Below are 13,363 nucleotides of genomic sequence, written 5' to 3' on the forward strand. Positions count from 1 at the left end.
GGGCTAATTAGGCAAGTTATTGTATAATGATGATTTGTTCTGCAGACAATAAAAAAATATATACTGCTAAAGAGGGCTAAAAATATTGACCTTAAAATGCAATAAAAAAAATAAGGACCGGGGGGGGCCAAGCTGGAGCATGTACTCTGGTCCCATTGGCTCTTGGATGGTTGGGGAAATTCCAAATTGAACCAAAAACAACCCGTTACGATTGGCTTAAGATTGGCAATGAAAGTTTAGGAATTGCAACCAGCAGAACCTGGGAAAAAAAAAAAAAAAAAAAAATACTGCTTTTATTCTAGCCAAAATAAAACAAATAAATAAAGTCTCAGTCAGATCACACAATTTTTATTGTCAATTATGAAGAACACCATGTCAGATTATGCGATTATTGTTATTTAAATTTTGTCGTAAGTAACAAATGTATTTGTATCTTGTCGTGGGTAATAAATGTGCCAGACTACATGTTCCCTTGTTGTCTACAATGAGTGTTATTTCCCAAAGTAGTCACAAGTGTTGCTACAACGGTATTTATTATTTTAATCTTATTTCAATCTCAATAAACACTGACGCTTGCTGACAACTAAAAGCTACATTATTTAAGGGCATTCGTCACGACATGGATAGGATGAAATTTGAAAAAAAATATCTTTTTGAAACGAATTTTGTTTTGTATAATTTTTATCTTAATTTTAACGTATCTTTTGTTGGTCAGTTATCTATAAACAAGAATAACGTTTGAGGTGAATCGCTATATGCGTCAAAACATGAATTTCCATGATTGTGTTGGTTTGTTAAATAAAATAATAATCTAGCCTAAATAATTTGAAAGTGAAATACTCACAGTTTCTGAGAAGCCTATATTATACTGTTTTAACTATTAATGACAAATTTGAATAAGCAGGAAGTGCTTTTGCAACGTGTTAGCAGCACTAAACATGTTCCCAGATTACCTCGGAAGAACAAACTCTGTTGGAAGGATGAGAGAACTTAGAAACTCGTTGTTAGAATGGAGATGTGTGCATATTTGTGCCAGTGTGTCAGATAAAATTGCCTAAAACACCATAATATTTTAGAAAAGGTGGTTAAAGTTTGCAAAACTAATGATTGATCTTATCCACCCATGACCGACCCATAAGTAAATATGTAGCCTATTTTACCTGACTGGCGCATTAACCGAGAAATGATGTGCTCCTATTGCCCAGTGTCACCCACGTGACGGAACTCGTCGTGAAGAACCAGAAGAAAATTAAACATGCTAGACTTTCTGCGATAGTGTCATGAGGCATCGCAGACATGAACTATGTCAAATTACATAAGCAGAAACGATTGAATCATGTGTCATGACAGCCATTTGTCATTTACAAATCCTCACAACACCACTACGTCAAGGAAACCATGGCCAAATCATGACAAATTCGTGTGATCTGACAAGGCTTAAGACTTTCACAAGAAGAAAAAATATAGGAAATACTGTGAAAAATTCCTTGCTCTGTTAAATATCACTTTGGGAAATATTTGGAAAAAAAATTCACAGGAGGGCGAATAAATGTGGCTTCCGTATTTCTCATCTTGTGAAACAAAAAACTAATTTCCACCTCTTTTATTTTAATGAGGATCATAATAAATTTGATTTGTTCTTATTTCATATGCAGTTGATCCACCTTGAGATTAAGCCAGCAATACGGAATCAGATCATCAGAGAGCTGCAGGTACTGCACGAATGTAACTCTCCCTACATCGTGGGCTTCTACGGGGCTTTCTACAGCGACGGAGAGATCAGCATCTGTATGGAAAACATGGTACTGCCTTCTCTCAATCATAAATAGATATATGCGAGTATATATTTGTCTGTCTGCATATATAAATCTATACACACTACTGTTAGGTTGTACTGTTAGGCTATATACACAGCTAGATTTTTCAGCCAATGATGAACTTCCGGTGAAAGCTTTATGTGACTTAAAGTTCATAAAGTTCATTTTACAGCATCGATGTTGTAATGTAATTCAAATATAATCCACAGGCCAGCGCAAAGATTCCATTGAAAATACAGGGGTAAAATACATTTTAAAAGACATGGTGTGGGAAAATATAATTTAATGCAGTGCTTCTTGTTTGGTCTGATACCCACTTATATATATCATATCTCAGCCAGGCAGTAAAGATTGCTGTTTTTTAATTTCATGTGGCGTTAATTCAATGACATATGTCGAGATCGCATTTATGTAATAGCCTACAGCATGCGACTATCTTTGCTTGCGCGCCGATTTCCTCTGTTCGTGCACAAAACTTCTTTCTTTCACAAAACTGCCCCCTCAAATAAACGCTGCTCAAGCGCAGATCTTTTTGTGCGCTCTCAAATAAACGCTGCTGAAATTCGATTTAGTGCGTTTATGTAACAAGTATGTCTCCAACATTTATTAGATTTGCTAGGAATATTTATGAATGTCTCCAATAGACCTACAGAGCGGTATTAATGCATCCTGAAGTAAAATGAAATGGTTATACTTCGAGTTTGCTGGCATCACGCACATGTCAGTCAGTCAGTCAGTCAGTCAGCATGTCATCTTAAAGGGTTAAACAAATAAGTTTACTACGGTCGGCGCTGTTATAATTCACTTACCTTTTAATACGTTTTGGCGTGATTATAACCCGCTATTTAAAAAAAAAAAAACACGACTGAATGTTTTGAATGAGAAGCTGTAATGTAGCTGTGGCAGGATTAATTTTGGCATGGCGCCCCACCATAGACGAATGAATATAGCGGAAACTATGCAATTAACCAGAAGCCCTGGGGCTGGCTGGCTGACTGAAATTAAAAGTCTGTGCGCATATACCCCATCTGATCATCTGTCCAGATAAATGTTGTATGATTTATCCTTTAAGTACTCATAAAAGTGCCATAGAATGAAAATCGGATATACATAGGTATAGCTGAATAATTAGAGTTCAGTACGTTGAAACGGCATACTATGAGGCTCAAAAATCATTTTTTCCTCATTCTCATGTAAATCCTATGATTGTAAAATAGAAGAAAAACACAGACAGTTAAATTGCACACGGGATCATGCCACAAGTTGCGTTGCCACCTTTCCTAGTGAAATTACAACAATGATATTTTTTCCTTATTTTTAAGGTTATCTAAGATTTCATTAAACACACTATGTATATGGGACTCTAATTTTGAAAACAGGAGTGGCAGGGAGACTAAAATGGAGAAGTTTTTTGAAGCAGGCAGTAACCATTGTGTTCACACAGCATGTTAGAACACAAAATTAAGGATATATATGGTTTTTAAAAATTATTTGACACCACCCTGAAGTGGTAAAACTTCTATTTAAATCTATCTTTTGTTGGTTTAAGGGGTATAATGGGAAATTTGCTGCAAATGTTTGTAATAAGGCAACAAACACATGTACACTGCTGAGAAAAAGTGTTTAATGCACATTTGTGCATTGCCATCACTCAGCTCTTTCTGTGAAATTTCTAGAGTGAAAGGACACTAATAAACTTTATAAAACGAAAGAATTCCTGCCTGTTTTCATATGTTAAAAGCTTCAAAATACATCTAAATACAAAAAAATGTAAATACATCTCTGTCTGTCACTTTTGCATATTATAATTATAATTTAGACTATAATTTCATCCAAAACACAACTCAGCAGCAAACTAGGTTACTCTTGTGGCATAAAGGTAGATGCTTTTTGATAATAAAGATTTTACTTTTTGGGCACTGAAGTATATCTGTGTGTGTGTGTGTGTGTGTGCGTGTGCGTGTGCGTGCGAGAGAGAGAGAGAGAGAGAGAGAGAGAGAGAGAGAGAGAGAGAGAGAGAGAACACACTGACACAAGCTGCAGCGTCAGAGCAGAGTTCATTAATATTCAAGACCTTTCCAAATATGGTCAAAACCAAGCTTTTCATTCTAAAGTTAATTTCTGGAATTATAAGCAAGCATATAAAACTGTTTCTGGAGAATCGTAGAACAATTTAACATATTGAATCAATCCACTCAATGGCACCTTTAAAATCAATGCATTTTCATAATTCGATGCTTTATAAGGGTATGTGGTGGATATTTTTCCGTAAATATCGTTTCTTGTAGGATGGCGGCTCTCTGGACCAGTGCCTTAAGAAAGCAGGCAAGATCCCAGAACAAATACTGGGCAAAGTTAGCATTGCGGTCAGTATTTTTTTCTCAAAAGGCTGTTATGTGGACTGTTTACAGAAAATAAGGCTGATGGGGCATCGCTTAATCTGTTTTCTCTTCATTCGTGCAGGTGATAAAAGGTCTGTCGTACCTGCGGGAGAAACACAAGATCATGCACAGAGGTGAATGGTGATCTCACTCCGTCTTCTGTTGGTGTATTATTCTTGTTGAAACTTGCTAAAGGGAAGACCTTGTCTCAAACTTGCAGATGTAAAGCCATCAAACATCTTGGTCAACTCGCGTGGTGAGATCAAGTTGTGTGACTTTGGTGTGAGTGGACAACTCATTGACTCCATGGCCAATTCTTTTGTGGGAACCAGGTCCTACATGTCTGTAAGTAAACAAAATATGTATAGTTTGATTGATTTTTTTGTTTTATCTATAATTTATTAATAATTTAATAAAATGAATACATCATATCATAATATAAATATATATATATATTAAAATTTTTGGTTGATTTACATTTTATGTTTACCAGAATCTTTGTTTTTAATTACAATTGTTATTTTAATATAGATACTAATTTTATGAATGTATATATGTTATAAGATTTTATATTATATTAATATATTGCATTATAATATTGTATTTATATTGAATATTTAAAAATTAATAAGTATTTAATATTTATATCAAATGTGTCTCTCTTTATATACTGTATGTACTTTTTTACTTTACACTTTTTTATTCTATTAGAAATACAAGCATACAGTTATTTTAAATTAGTTAATGAAGGATAAAAGTTTTACAATAAAAACACATTATATTAACATTTATATTTATTTTTACAATAGTATATTTACACCATTATTTGTTCTATTTACATTGTCATATTAGTCATACATTTGAAATGTTTATATTATGAAATTATTTGAAATACACTCAACGGCCACTTTATTAGGTACACCTTACTATGGCATAGATTCAACAAGGTACTGGAAATATTCCTTAGGTTTTTGATCTATATTGACATGATAGCCTCATGCAGTTGCTGCAGATTTGTCTGCTGCACATCCATGATGCAAATCCCAAAGGTGCTCTATTGGATTGAAACCTGGTGATTGTGGAGACCATTTGTGAACAGTGAACTCATTGTCATGTTCAAGAAACCTGTCTAAGATGATTTGCGCATTATCCTGCTGCAAGTAGCCATCAGAAGATGGGTACACTGTGGTCATAAGGGATGAACATGGTCAGCAACAATACTCAGGTAGGCTGTGGTGTTGAGACAATGCTCAATTGGTACTAATGGGCCCAAAGTGTGCCAAGAAAATATCCCCCACACAATTACACCACCACCTGCAACCTGAACTGTTTATACATGGCAGGATGGATCCATGCTTTCATGTTGTTGATGGCAAATTCTGACCCTATCATCCGAATGCTGCAGCATTACAGAGCACTTGGACAGGTGTACCTAATAAAGTGGCCGGTGTGTGTATATAAAAAATGTATTAACTTACATGTTATATCTACACAATTTTAAGTTTTAGATTATAAGATAAAAATATTTTCTAAAGATACATACTTTTTATTAAATAGAGTTAATTAGTATTTAGAGTAATTTTACTGTTTCTTGTGTATTATATTATATTATATTATATTATATTATATTATAGTATTTTACAGTTCCAAATAATTAAGTTCAAGGTACATTTTTGACTTAATCATTTTTCCCTGGATGTTTAATTTGAATCATCTCATGGGTGCCATCTGTTTGTTCAGGCTCCTGTTTTCCATCAAATGTCTTCCTGTATGATAGCGTTCATTTCCTCTCCTTATGATTTTCCTCCCTCTTGTCTCCGTGTCCATCTGTAGCCCGAACGCCTTCAAGGCACTCACTACTCTGTCCAGTCTGACATATGGAGCATGGGTCTCTCTCTGGTGGAGATGGCTATCGGACGCTTCCCGATCCCACCACCTGATGCCAAAGAGCTGGAACAAATCTTCGGTCAGCCCCTGGAGGGAGACCCATCAGTCAGCGACACTTCTCCAAAACCCAGGCCCCCTGGTCGACCTGGCAGCTGTGAGTTGAAATTTATGTAACAAAACTTGATAATGGTACTAATATAATGAGATAAAATAACATATATCTGCATTTTTTTGTTTGTTTTTTCAGCCTATGGTCCAGACAGCAGACCTCCCATGGCTATATTTGAGCTTCTTGATTATATTGTCAATGAAGTAAGCTTTCAGTGGTGCTTACAAGATCACTAAACTGTTTTAAGGCAGTGAATTAATTAAAGTGAGGATTTTTATTGGCTGCTTCGCTAAGGTTTAATGGAGCTTTTTTTTTTTCAGCCACCTCCAAAGCTCCCGAGTATCTTTGGTGCAGAATTTCAAGACTTTGTAAACAAGTGGTAAGCAAAGATGTTATCTTTGGGTTTATTCCTGTAAAGCTTGGTATTAGTGATGCCAAGGTCATTGGTTTGATCTACAAGGCAACCGTCAAACTGTTGAAAAGCAGAATGCACCGAAAGCTGCTTTGGATAAAAGCATCTGTTGAATTGAAGTCTTTTCAGCGGCACTTGCTGCGCTATCTAGTGGTCAAGATTGAAATGTCGTCTTAATGTAGAGTCCGTGAACAGACTTATGGAATAGTGTTTAGTGTGCGCTAAGAAAATGTTTGCGAATTAGCTTTCCGCTGAAACATTTAATTCCATTCCCTTCATTATTTCCTGGACTCTCTTGCAAAGGTATAAGTTGTCCCCAAGAAAGTTCTCAAAATACCTTTTCGAGAATGCTAATGACCGCAAACATATTTCCAGTGTGAAATATAACCAAACATATATTTCGTTACTTCAGGGATATGTACTACTAGGACAGACACAATATTTTGAAACATTTCATAATTTAATTGATTTTTCTTTCTTAGTTTAATCAAAAATCCAGCAGAAAGAGCAGACCTCAAGCAGCTGATGGTAAGAACAATTCTCTCTCATATATTACATTATATTCCAATCATGCAGTTAGTACACCTAACACAATTTTTTTTCAGGTTCATTCCTTTATCAAGAATTCAGAGGCTGAAGAGGTTGACTTTGCTGGATGGTTATGCAGCACCATTGGACTGAACCAGCCAGCAACTCCGACTCACAGTGTGGCAATGTGAAAGCAGCCATATTTTTCTAAGCCAACCCTTGGCGTTTCTTCACCCTCAAAATCTTCAGTTCCACCCAGAGGTCAACAGCAAACTACTGCCTCCTGAATCCACGGTCTTATTTTAGGTGTTGTCTTTGAGTATTAACGAACACACTGCTGTAATTAACAAAACATCACATCTCAGTGTAACATATCGGTTGGTTAATGCTGGGATGGCATCTGTGAGAATGACGAATACCTATTTTTTCTTACACCAAAATATTAAATTGCAAAAGCTATCAAAAGGCTGACGTTACACTGCGCTAATGCAAAGGACCTCTCTTCTAAATGTCAACTTGATATTGTTATACTTTTAAACTGAATTTAATATTTATGATTGATGTCTTAGACCCCAGAGATGCTTTCGTGGTTTCATTGCAATGTTTTGTGTTCTGCTTTATTTCAGTATGGTGAATTTGCAGCCTTTAATTCAAAGAGAGAGACAAATCAAGTCATTTAACTTATACAAATGCATATAATATGATAGGATTTATTTAACAGATGGCAGCCAATGGAATGTGGCAATGCTTAAATGGTATGCAGGGAATTAAAATGGACAGATTTTATTAATTTTCATCAGTTGTTTTATTTTGAAAATCATGTGCACTCCACAGTCTTGTTTATGAGCTCTAAGCTTGAGCTGGAGTAACTTCAGCCTTCTTGGCCTTGGTCTTCTTCACAACCCTCTTCTTCTTGGGTTTCAGCATCTTGGCCTTGACCTGCGCAGAGAGTTCAGATTTAGAAGTTGCTCAGACAACACACTGGCCTCAGTGATGTAGTGAGGGTACTTACGTCAGGGTTGTGTGCCATGATCGCACGGCGACGGGCTGTCTTGGCGTATGGGTTGAGCTTCATCATCACTCTGAGGTTCTTCAGAGGATTCTTCTTGAACACTCTGCGATTAATCTTGCGGCTGCAAGTTCATAAAGACACTCATTACTAATACTATAGACTGAAAGCTAGGATTATTAAAGGAAAGATGGCTCAGAACTTCCAAGACAATCACTATTTCAGAAACACGGACCAGAAGTAACAATCTCATCATTGCAACGACAGGCAAATATAAACGGTCAAAACCAGAACTTACTTTGCAGGACGAATGGCCTTCTGGACTTCCTCACTCTTGATGATTCTGTTCAGATCTGTGATGCTCATTTTGTGCATGGGCAGGCTGGAAGATAACAGCACTAAATTCAAGATCATGCTTCATCTAAAAAATTGATGCATTTCAAGGTTTAAGTAAGTGGTTTATCATAAGATTGCAGTATATTGACTCAGAACTTCTAATAAAATCAAGGTGCTCATAAACACGGACCAGAAGTAAGCTCATCATTGTTTTTCAATTCACCCCAGAAGACCATGGGAACTCAAGAGTGTAAGGGAACTCACTTGTAGTCCACTTTAAGGGTGGAAGCTTTGCGCCAAGTGCCGTAGAGGTCATCCAGTTTGCGGAAAGCACCCTCTGTCCAAATGCAGAAGCGTCCAATGTGACCACCTGGAGCGAGTTTCAACAGGTCCAGTCTGCTTACGGACTGCAGTGTGATACCTGACAAGAGACTTTGCCGTTAAATACTGCAATCACCTAGCACAACAGAACACTGTTCCATTGTGTGGTCAGAACTTCCACTAAAATCATAGGACTCATAAACACGGACCAGAAGTGGAGATCATCATGTAGAAAAATGCGTTCATATGGATCAGCAGTAAAATAGATGACTGCTTTACATACCAGGGATATTTCTGAAAGCTCGTGTCACTCCATTGTCTTCGTTATAGATGATGCATGGTCCCTTACGCTGGATACGCCTTCGGTTCCTCATCTTACCCTTGCCGGCACGCATACGCTGAGAGGCATAAACCTGGAGGCCAGAAACAAACATCGAAACAGTTAACGGTGTAAAAAGTTTAAGTTTAAGTAAATTTTTTAGTCAATTGGCAGTATCTCTCACCTTCTTAATGTCGTTCCATGCCTTCAGCTTCTTCAACAGAAGCACGGCTTCCTTGGTCTTCTTGTATCCTTCAACTTTATCATCAACAACAAGTGGGACCTCAGGAATCTCCTCAATGCGATGACCTGAAAAATGTGGCATGTCTCAAATCGATTAAAAAAAATAAAATAAAATAAAACAATTCCACCTTTAAGAGTGGCAGTTTATTAACTTTTATATCACTGTTCTCAGCCTTCGAAAGGGAATAACCAATAGTTTGATTTGGCCCTTCTGCAAACTGAGGTTTCTCTTGCACTGATTTGAGAGGAGAATGCCAATAGGTGGCAACCCACATATAACATACAGTGCATGTAGGCACTGCCATTAAACTGGACCCCAAAAAGATTGACACAGAGAAAACATGAAACTCTAGACACAATATGTTCACTCACCTTTGGCCATGACAAGGGATGGCAGAGCAGAAGCAGCCAGGGCAGAGCACATGGCATAACGCTTCTGGTTAACATTGACCCTGCGATGCCAACGGCGCCAGGTCTTTGTGGGAGCAAACATGCGTCCACCACGACACATCTACAGCGGAGTCAAGGCTTAACATTTCACATTGAATGCCCGTTCACACCAACACAAGTATTCAGCAGAAAGGTTTGGTCCAATTAATCATTTTAATTTGATTGAACTGCTGTTAATGCACCATCAGAAACATCTGCATAGTATCAATGCAACTTTTCAGAGTTGCTCTAATCTGTTCCATCACACCATGGAAAAATAATATTCATATTTGGTCAAATGCCTCAAAGCTGTTGCTATCACATGCCCTGTTTACAGCTGGTATTAAGCATTTTCATGTGATCATAACTTGACAATACTAAACACAAAAATAAAAAATCTAAATTTATTTGAGCTAGCATGAACAGCATATTGTATCAAAGTAAGCAGCAATGGTATAATCAAAATTAGAACAAGTGGTTGTAAGAGATCTGTGGTGTAAAGTAACAAATTACAAATACCCAAATTACTGTGAGTAGTTTTTCTCAGAAATTTAAATGTTTTAAGTGGTTTTAAATTTGTACTTTTACTTTCCCTTGAGTACATTTTTAGTGCAGTATCTGTACTTTTACTTCACTACTTCAACCTGCAGTCACTACTTTTTTCCTGCCTATAGGGATTAGGGAAAAAAAATAAATTTCAGTCCTGTGATTTCTGTTCAATCAAAATCGCAGACAGAAAGCAAGTTGCATCATACTGAACTACCTTAAGACATACATTGGAAGCATTAATAGTGCCCAAGAAGATACTTTACATGCAATGACGCAGAGACTGTTTAGCCTGATTGCCAATAAGATGACAGACGTTTACAGTTTCATGATTGAAATGGCCTTCAACAATAACTAAATGCACTGCAGTATGTTGCGTTTACACACACAAATTATGTAACCGCAGCAACCTTTCCCAGGACTCACTACTCCAGAGTACTTAACAACAGATACTTTTACTCTACTTGCACTACATTTTTGGGCAAGTAATGGTACTTTTACTTGAGTATGGTTTTTCAGTACTCCTACCACTGTAAGAGATGCACATTAAAGACAAACTGGAAACAGTAATGCATCTCAGCAAACCATTTATCCAGAATCAGCACTTGACTCAGCTCTTCAATAGACACCACAGACAATACAAATATCTGAATGTCATTTTTTGAAAAAAAAAAAATAATAATAATAATAATACACTATTTGACTAAGTTGTCTATGAGAAGTACGCATCAGAGGGAAAAAGCAGCATTGTTTGTATAAAAGTGACTGCAACTGTAAACAAACTAGTAACAGTTGAAGCTATACCTGCTGTAATTTATAACTTCTCAAATTGAATGGAATTGTGTTGGTGTGAGCACAGGCCTTAAACACTTAAAACGCATCCACACATTAACCTGCTCAGACACAATGTTCGTCAACCTTCCACACCAGCATAAGACAGCAGGCAACTGTCGCTGTGCGTAGAGTAGGACGCAAATTACACCATCACAGCAAGTGTTGCTCAAGTCAAATTTAGTTAGTTGAGGATACATTTCCGAAAGCACCCTGGCCGGAGCGATGAGTACCACCACCACGCACACGGGGGATACGGGCAACAGCTCTTCCTGTGCCCCAGGACTCAGCGCTGGTCTGGTGACCTGTAACAACAAATTTGATAAAGTTATACATGCTCTCATCCTTCCGTAAGCAGACATTTCAAACGGACTAAGGCTCTCAGAACTTCCAGCATAATCAGTTGTCAGAAACACGGACCTGAAGTGGAATATCATCACTGGAGCGATGTTGCAAATAATGTGGATTGAAAACACTCACCGGCCAGTTCGCTGACAGCATAGGGCTGGCGCTTGTTCTTGCGCATGTTGGTGTGCACAAAGTTCACAATGTCAGGGCGGATGGGAGCCCTGAACACTGCTGGCATAACCACATTCTTTCCAGATGTCTCCCCTTTCTCGGAGTAGACCGAGACTAACGGTCGGGCACAAGCCTGTAACAAAATTAAAAAAGGTATGAATAACACATTTTACACTCACACTTTTGAGCTAAACTTGGAATCTTGCTCAGACTTTGTTGTCATCAACCTTCTGTGCCAGCATGAGACAGCAGGCAACTGTCACTGAACACAGAGTAGGACGCAAATTACACCATCATAGCAAGAGTAACATCTTAAATTCTTTATATCTTAAAAAAATGAGGTAAAGTTGATTTTATTGTCACACATTCAGACTTTCTCCCTTATAATATAATGACTATATTCTTTGCAAATTCTAAATAGAGAAATCATATTAGCAGAAAGAGACCATTGTTCACAAATAAATTGTGTTAATGTTGTTTTGAAGTCATAAGTTACTTGCTATGTCTGACCGAATAATCAAAGTAGCATGGTAAACAATACATGTACCGTATCACAAGTTGTCACTGAACATATGTGTGCATATTAAATCAACTTTACTTCTGTAACTTCCTTCCAAGTAGATATAGTAGACACCTGCTGTTAAATGAAGTGATGGTTCAGCTTAAAATAACAATCGTGCCTAACTTACATTAGTTTAAAATCAGGCTGCGTTGTGACTTTACAAGTTTCTTAATCAGCCAAATCAAATGACAAATTAAACTTTGTCTTTTTAAATTAATCGATCATCATCGCAAACAATTTAAAGTGTGTGAGATCGCCTAACTTAGGCCACAACATGCCTGCATATTTCCGACAATGATGCTCGTTTCTATTTAGGCCACACAGCAAATTTCTAAACTAAATAAAATGAACATTAATAGTGCGCTCTAATTTAGTGGTATTAACCACAATACGGAGACATCTGCCAAATTATGCCTACACGTGTATACACGCAGCTTTGGTTCAAAATGGCTCCCAGGAGCCGCAGTACTGCGAGCCTACTAGCTAACGTGTCACAATTCATCCAAAACCACGGCAATCTTAGAGATATATGCACATAAAACAACTAAATGAAGTTGCTTTATTTAAAACGCGCTTAAGTATGTTAATTAATTGTCCATTTTACTCACCATTATTGTAAGTTTTCACGGCTCGCCAGGAACCACGCTCCTAACTCGATGGCGGCCACGGAAGAAAAGGAAGAATGAAGCACTCCACCGGCACTTGCAGATCCATCCGACACATGTGACTTCCGCCCAAGTCTGCGTTTTCATTTCAGTCAAGCTTCTTTTATAAAGATGATCTGGACATAATTGTGAGGTTATTTTTTTATTGATTTGCTATTTTATTAGGTATGAACTGCAATAATATATGTATTATATAATATAAGTATTATAATATAAGTATATTCGCACTATATAAGTAGAGGCAGGCGGATGGGGAACTACTTTCGGTAATTAATTACAATATTTACAAACGCTTGGATTTCTTAGTTTTTAATTAGTTTAACCTAACTCAAAACTGACACTACGCAAAAAATAATAATAAATTAAAAATTAAGAAAGAAAACGTCTGAAGATTTTTTAAAAGTGGGCGTGGCACAAGAACGTTTGCGTTGTGACGCTTTTGACGTGCA

The 13,363-nt window shown here is 37.1% G+C and overlaps 2 protein-coding genes and 7 non-coding genes across 9 annotated transcripts in view; 1 reads left to right on the plus strand and 8 right to left on the minus strand.

Moving 5' to 3' along the window:
- Positions 1-7,928, plus strand: part of map2k1 (mitogen-activated protein kinase kinase 1) — a 29,489-nt gene extending 21,561 nt beyond the window's left edge. Inside the window, exons 3-11 of the mRNA XM_056477822.1 lie at positions 1,656-1,802; positions 4,106-4,183; positions 4,281-4,332; positions 4,419-4,543; positions 6,032-6,239; positions 6,333-6,397; positions 6,515-6,573; positions 7,089-7,134; positions 7,212-7,928. Of these exons, the coding sequence (XP_056333797.1) occupies positions 1,656-1,802; positions 4,106-4,183; positions 4,281-4,332; positions 4,419-4,543; positions 6,032-6,239; positions 6,333-6,397; positions 6,515-6,573; positions 7,089-7,134; positions 7,212-7,325 (894 nt within the window). The 3' untranslated portion in view covers positions 7,326-7,928. The remainder of the gene's footprint in view (positions 1-1,655; positions 1,803-4,105; positions 4,184-4,280; positions 4,333-4,418; positions 4,544-6,031; positions 6,240-6,332; positions 6,398-6,514; positions 6,574-7,088; positions 7,135-7,211) is intronic.
- On the minus strand, positions 7,916-12,966 carry rpl4 (ribosomal protein L4). The gene is made up of 10 exons (XM_056477823.1): positions 12,858-12,966; positions 11,649-11,820; positions 11,367-11,473; positions 9,735-9,873; positions 9,304-9,428; positions 9,084-9,213; positions 8,744-8,900; positions 8,442-8,525; positions 8,147-8,267; positions 7,916-8,073 (listed from the first exon to the last, which is right to left on the minus strand). The coding sequence occupies exons 1-10, from the start codon at positions 12,858-12,860 to the stop codon at positions 7,984-7,986; spliced, it is 1,128 nt and encodes a 375-aa protein (XP_056333798.1). The 5' UTR covers positions 12,861-12,966; the 3' UTR covers positions 7,916-7,983.
- LOC130246179 (small nucleolar RNA SNORD18) lies at positions 8,335-8,404 on the minus strand. Its single transcript, XR_008839401.1, has one exon. It is a non-coding gene; the product is annotated as a small nucleolar RNA SNORD18 (small nucleolar RNA).
- Positions 8,625-8,692, minus strand: LOC130246178 (small nucleolar RNA SNORD18). Its single transcript, XR_008839400.1, has one exon. It is a non-coding gene; the product is annotated as a small nucleolar RNA SNORD18 (small nucleolar RNA).
- Positions 8,965-9,033, minus strand: LOC130246177 (small nucleolar RNA SNORD18). Its single transcript, XR_008839399.1, has one exon. It is a non-coding gene; the product is annotated as a small nucleolar RNA SNORD18 (small nucleolar RNA).
- LOC130246184 (small nucleolar RNA SNORA35) lies at positions 9,523-9,653 on the minus strand. The gene has a single exon (XR_008839405.1). It is a non-coding gene; the product is annotated as a small nucleolar RNA SNORA35 (small nucleolar RNA).
- LOC130246182 (small nucleolar RNA SNORD16) lies at positions 11,232-11,329 on the minus strand. Its single transcript, XR_008839403.1, has one exon. It is a non-coding gene; the product is annotated as a small nucleolar RNA SNORD16 (small nucleolar RNA).
- Positions 11,546-11,613, minus strand: LOC130246181 (small nucleolar RNA SNORD18). Its single transcript, XR_008839402.1, has one exon. It is a non-coding gene; the product is annotated as a small nucleolar RNA SNORD18 (small nucleolar RNA).
- LOC130246183 (small nucleolar RNA SNORD16) lies at positions 11,891-11,988 on the minus strand. Its single transcript, XR_008839404.1, has one exon. It is a non-coding gene; the product is annotated as a small nucleolar RNA SNORD16 (small nucleolar RNA).
- Positions 12,967-13,363: the final 397 nt, after the last annotated feature.

Source organism: Danio aesculapii, chromosome 18, assembly GCF_903798145.1.
Source record: "Danio aesculapii chromosome 18, fDanAes4.1, whole genome shotgun sequence".
NCBI classification, from domain to species: domain Eukaryota; kingdom Metazoa; phylum Chordata; class Actinopteri; order Cypriniformes; family Danionidae; genus Danio; species Danio aesculapii.

Bases quoted from the DNA above. Each gene is read 5' to 3' on its own strand.
- rpl4 (XM_056477823.1), bottom strand. The intron at 9,429-9,734 runs GTGAGTGAACAT...CACATTTTTCAG, and splicing joins ATCCCTTGTCATGGCCAAAG to GTCATCGCATTGAGGAGATT. The intron at 8,268-8,441 runs GTAAGTTCTGGT...ATGAACTTGCAG, and splicing joins AAGGCCATTCGTCCTGCAAA to CCGCAAGATTAATCGCAGAG.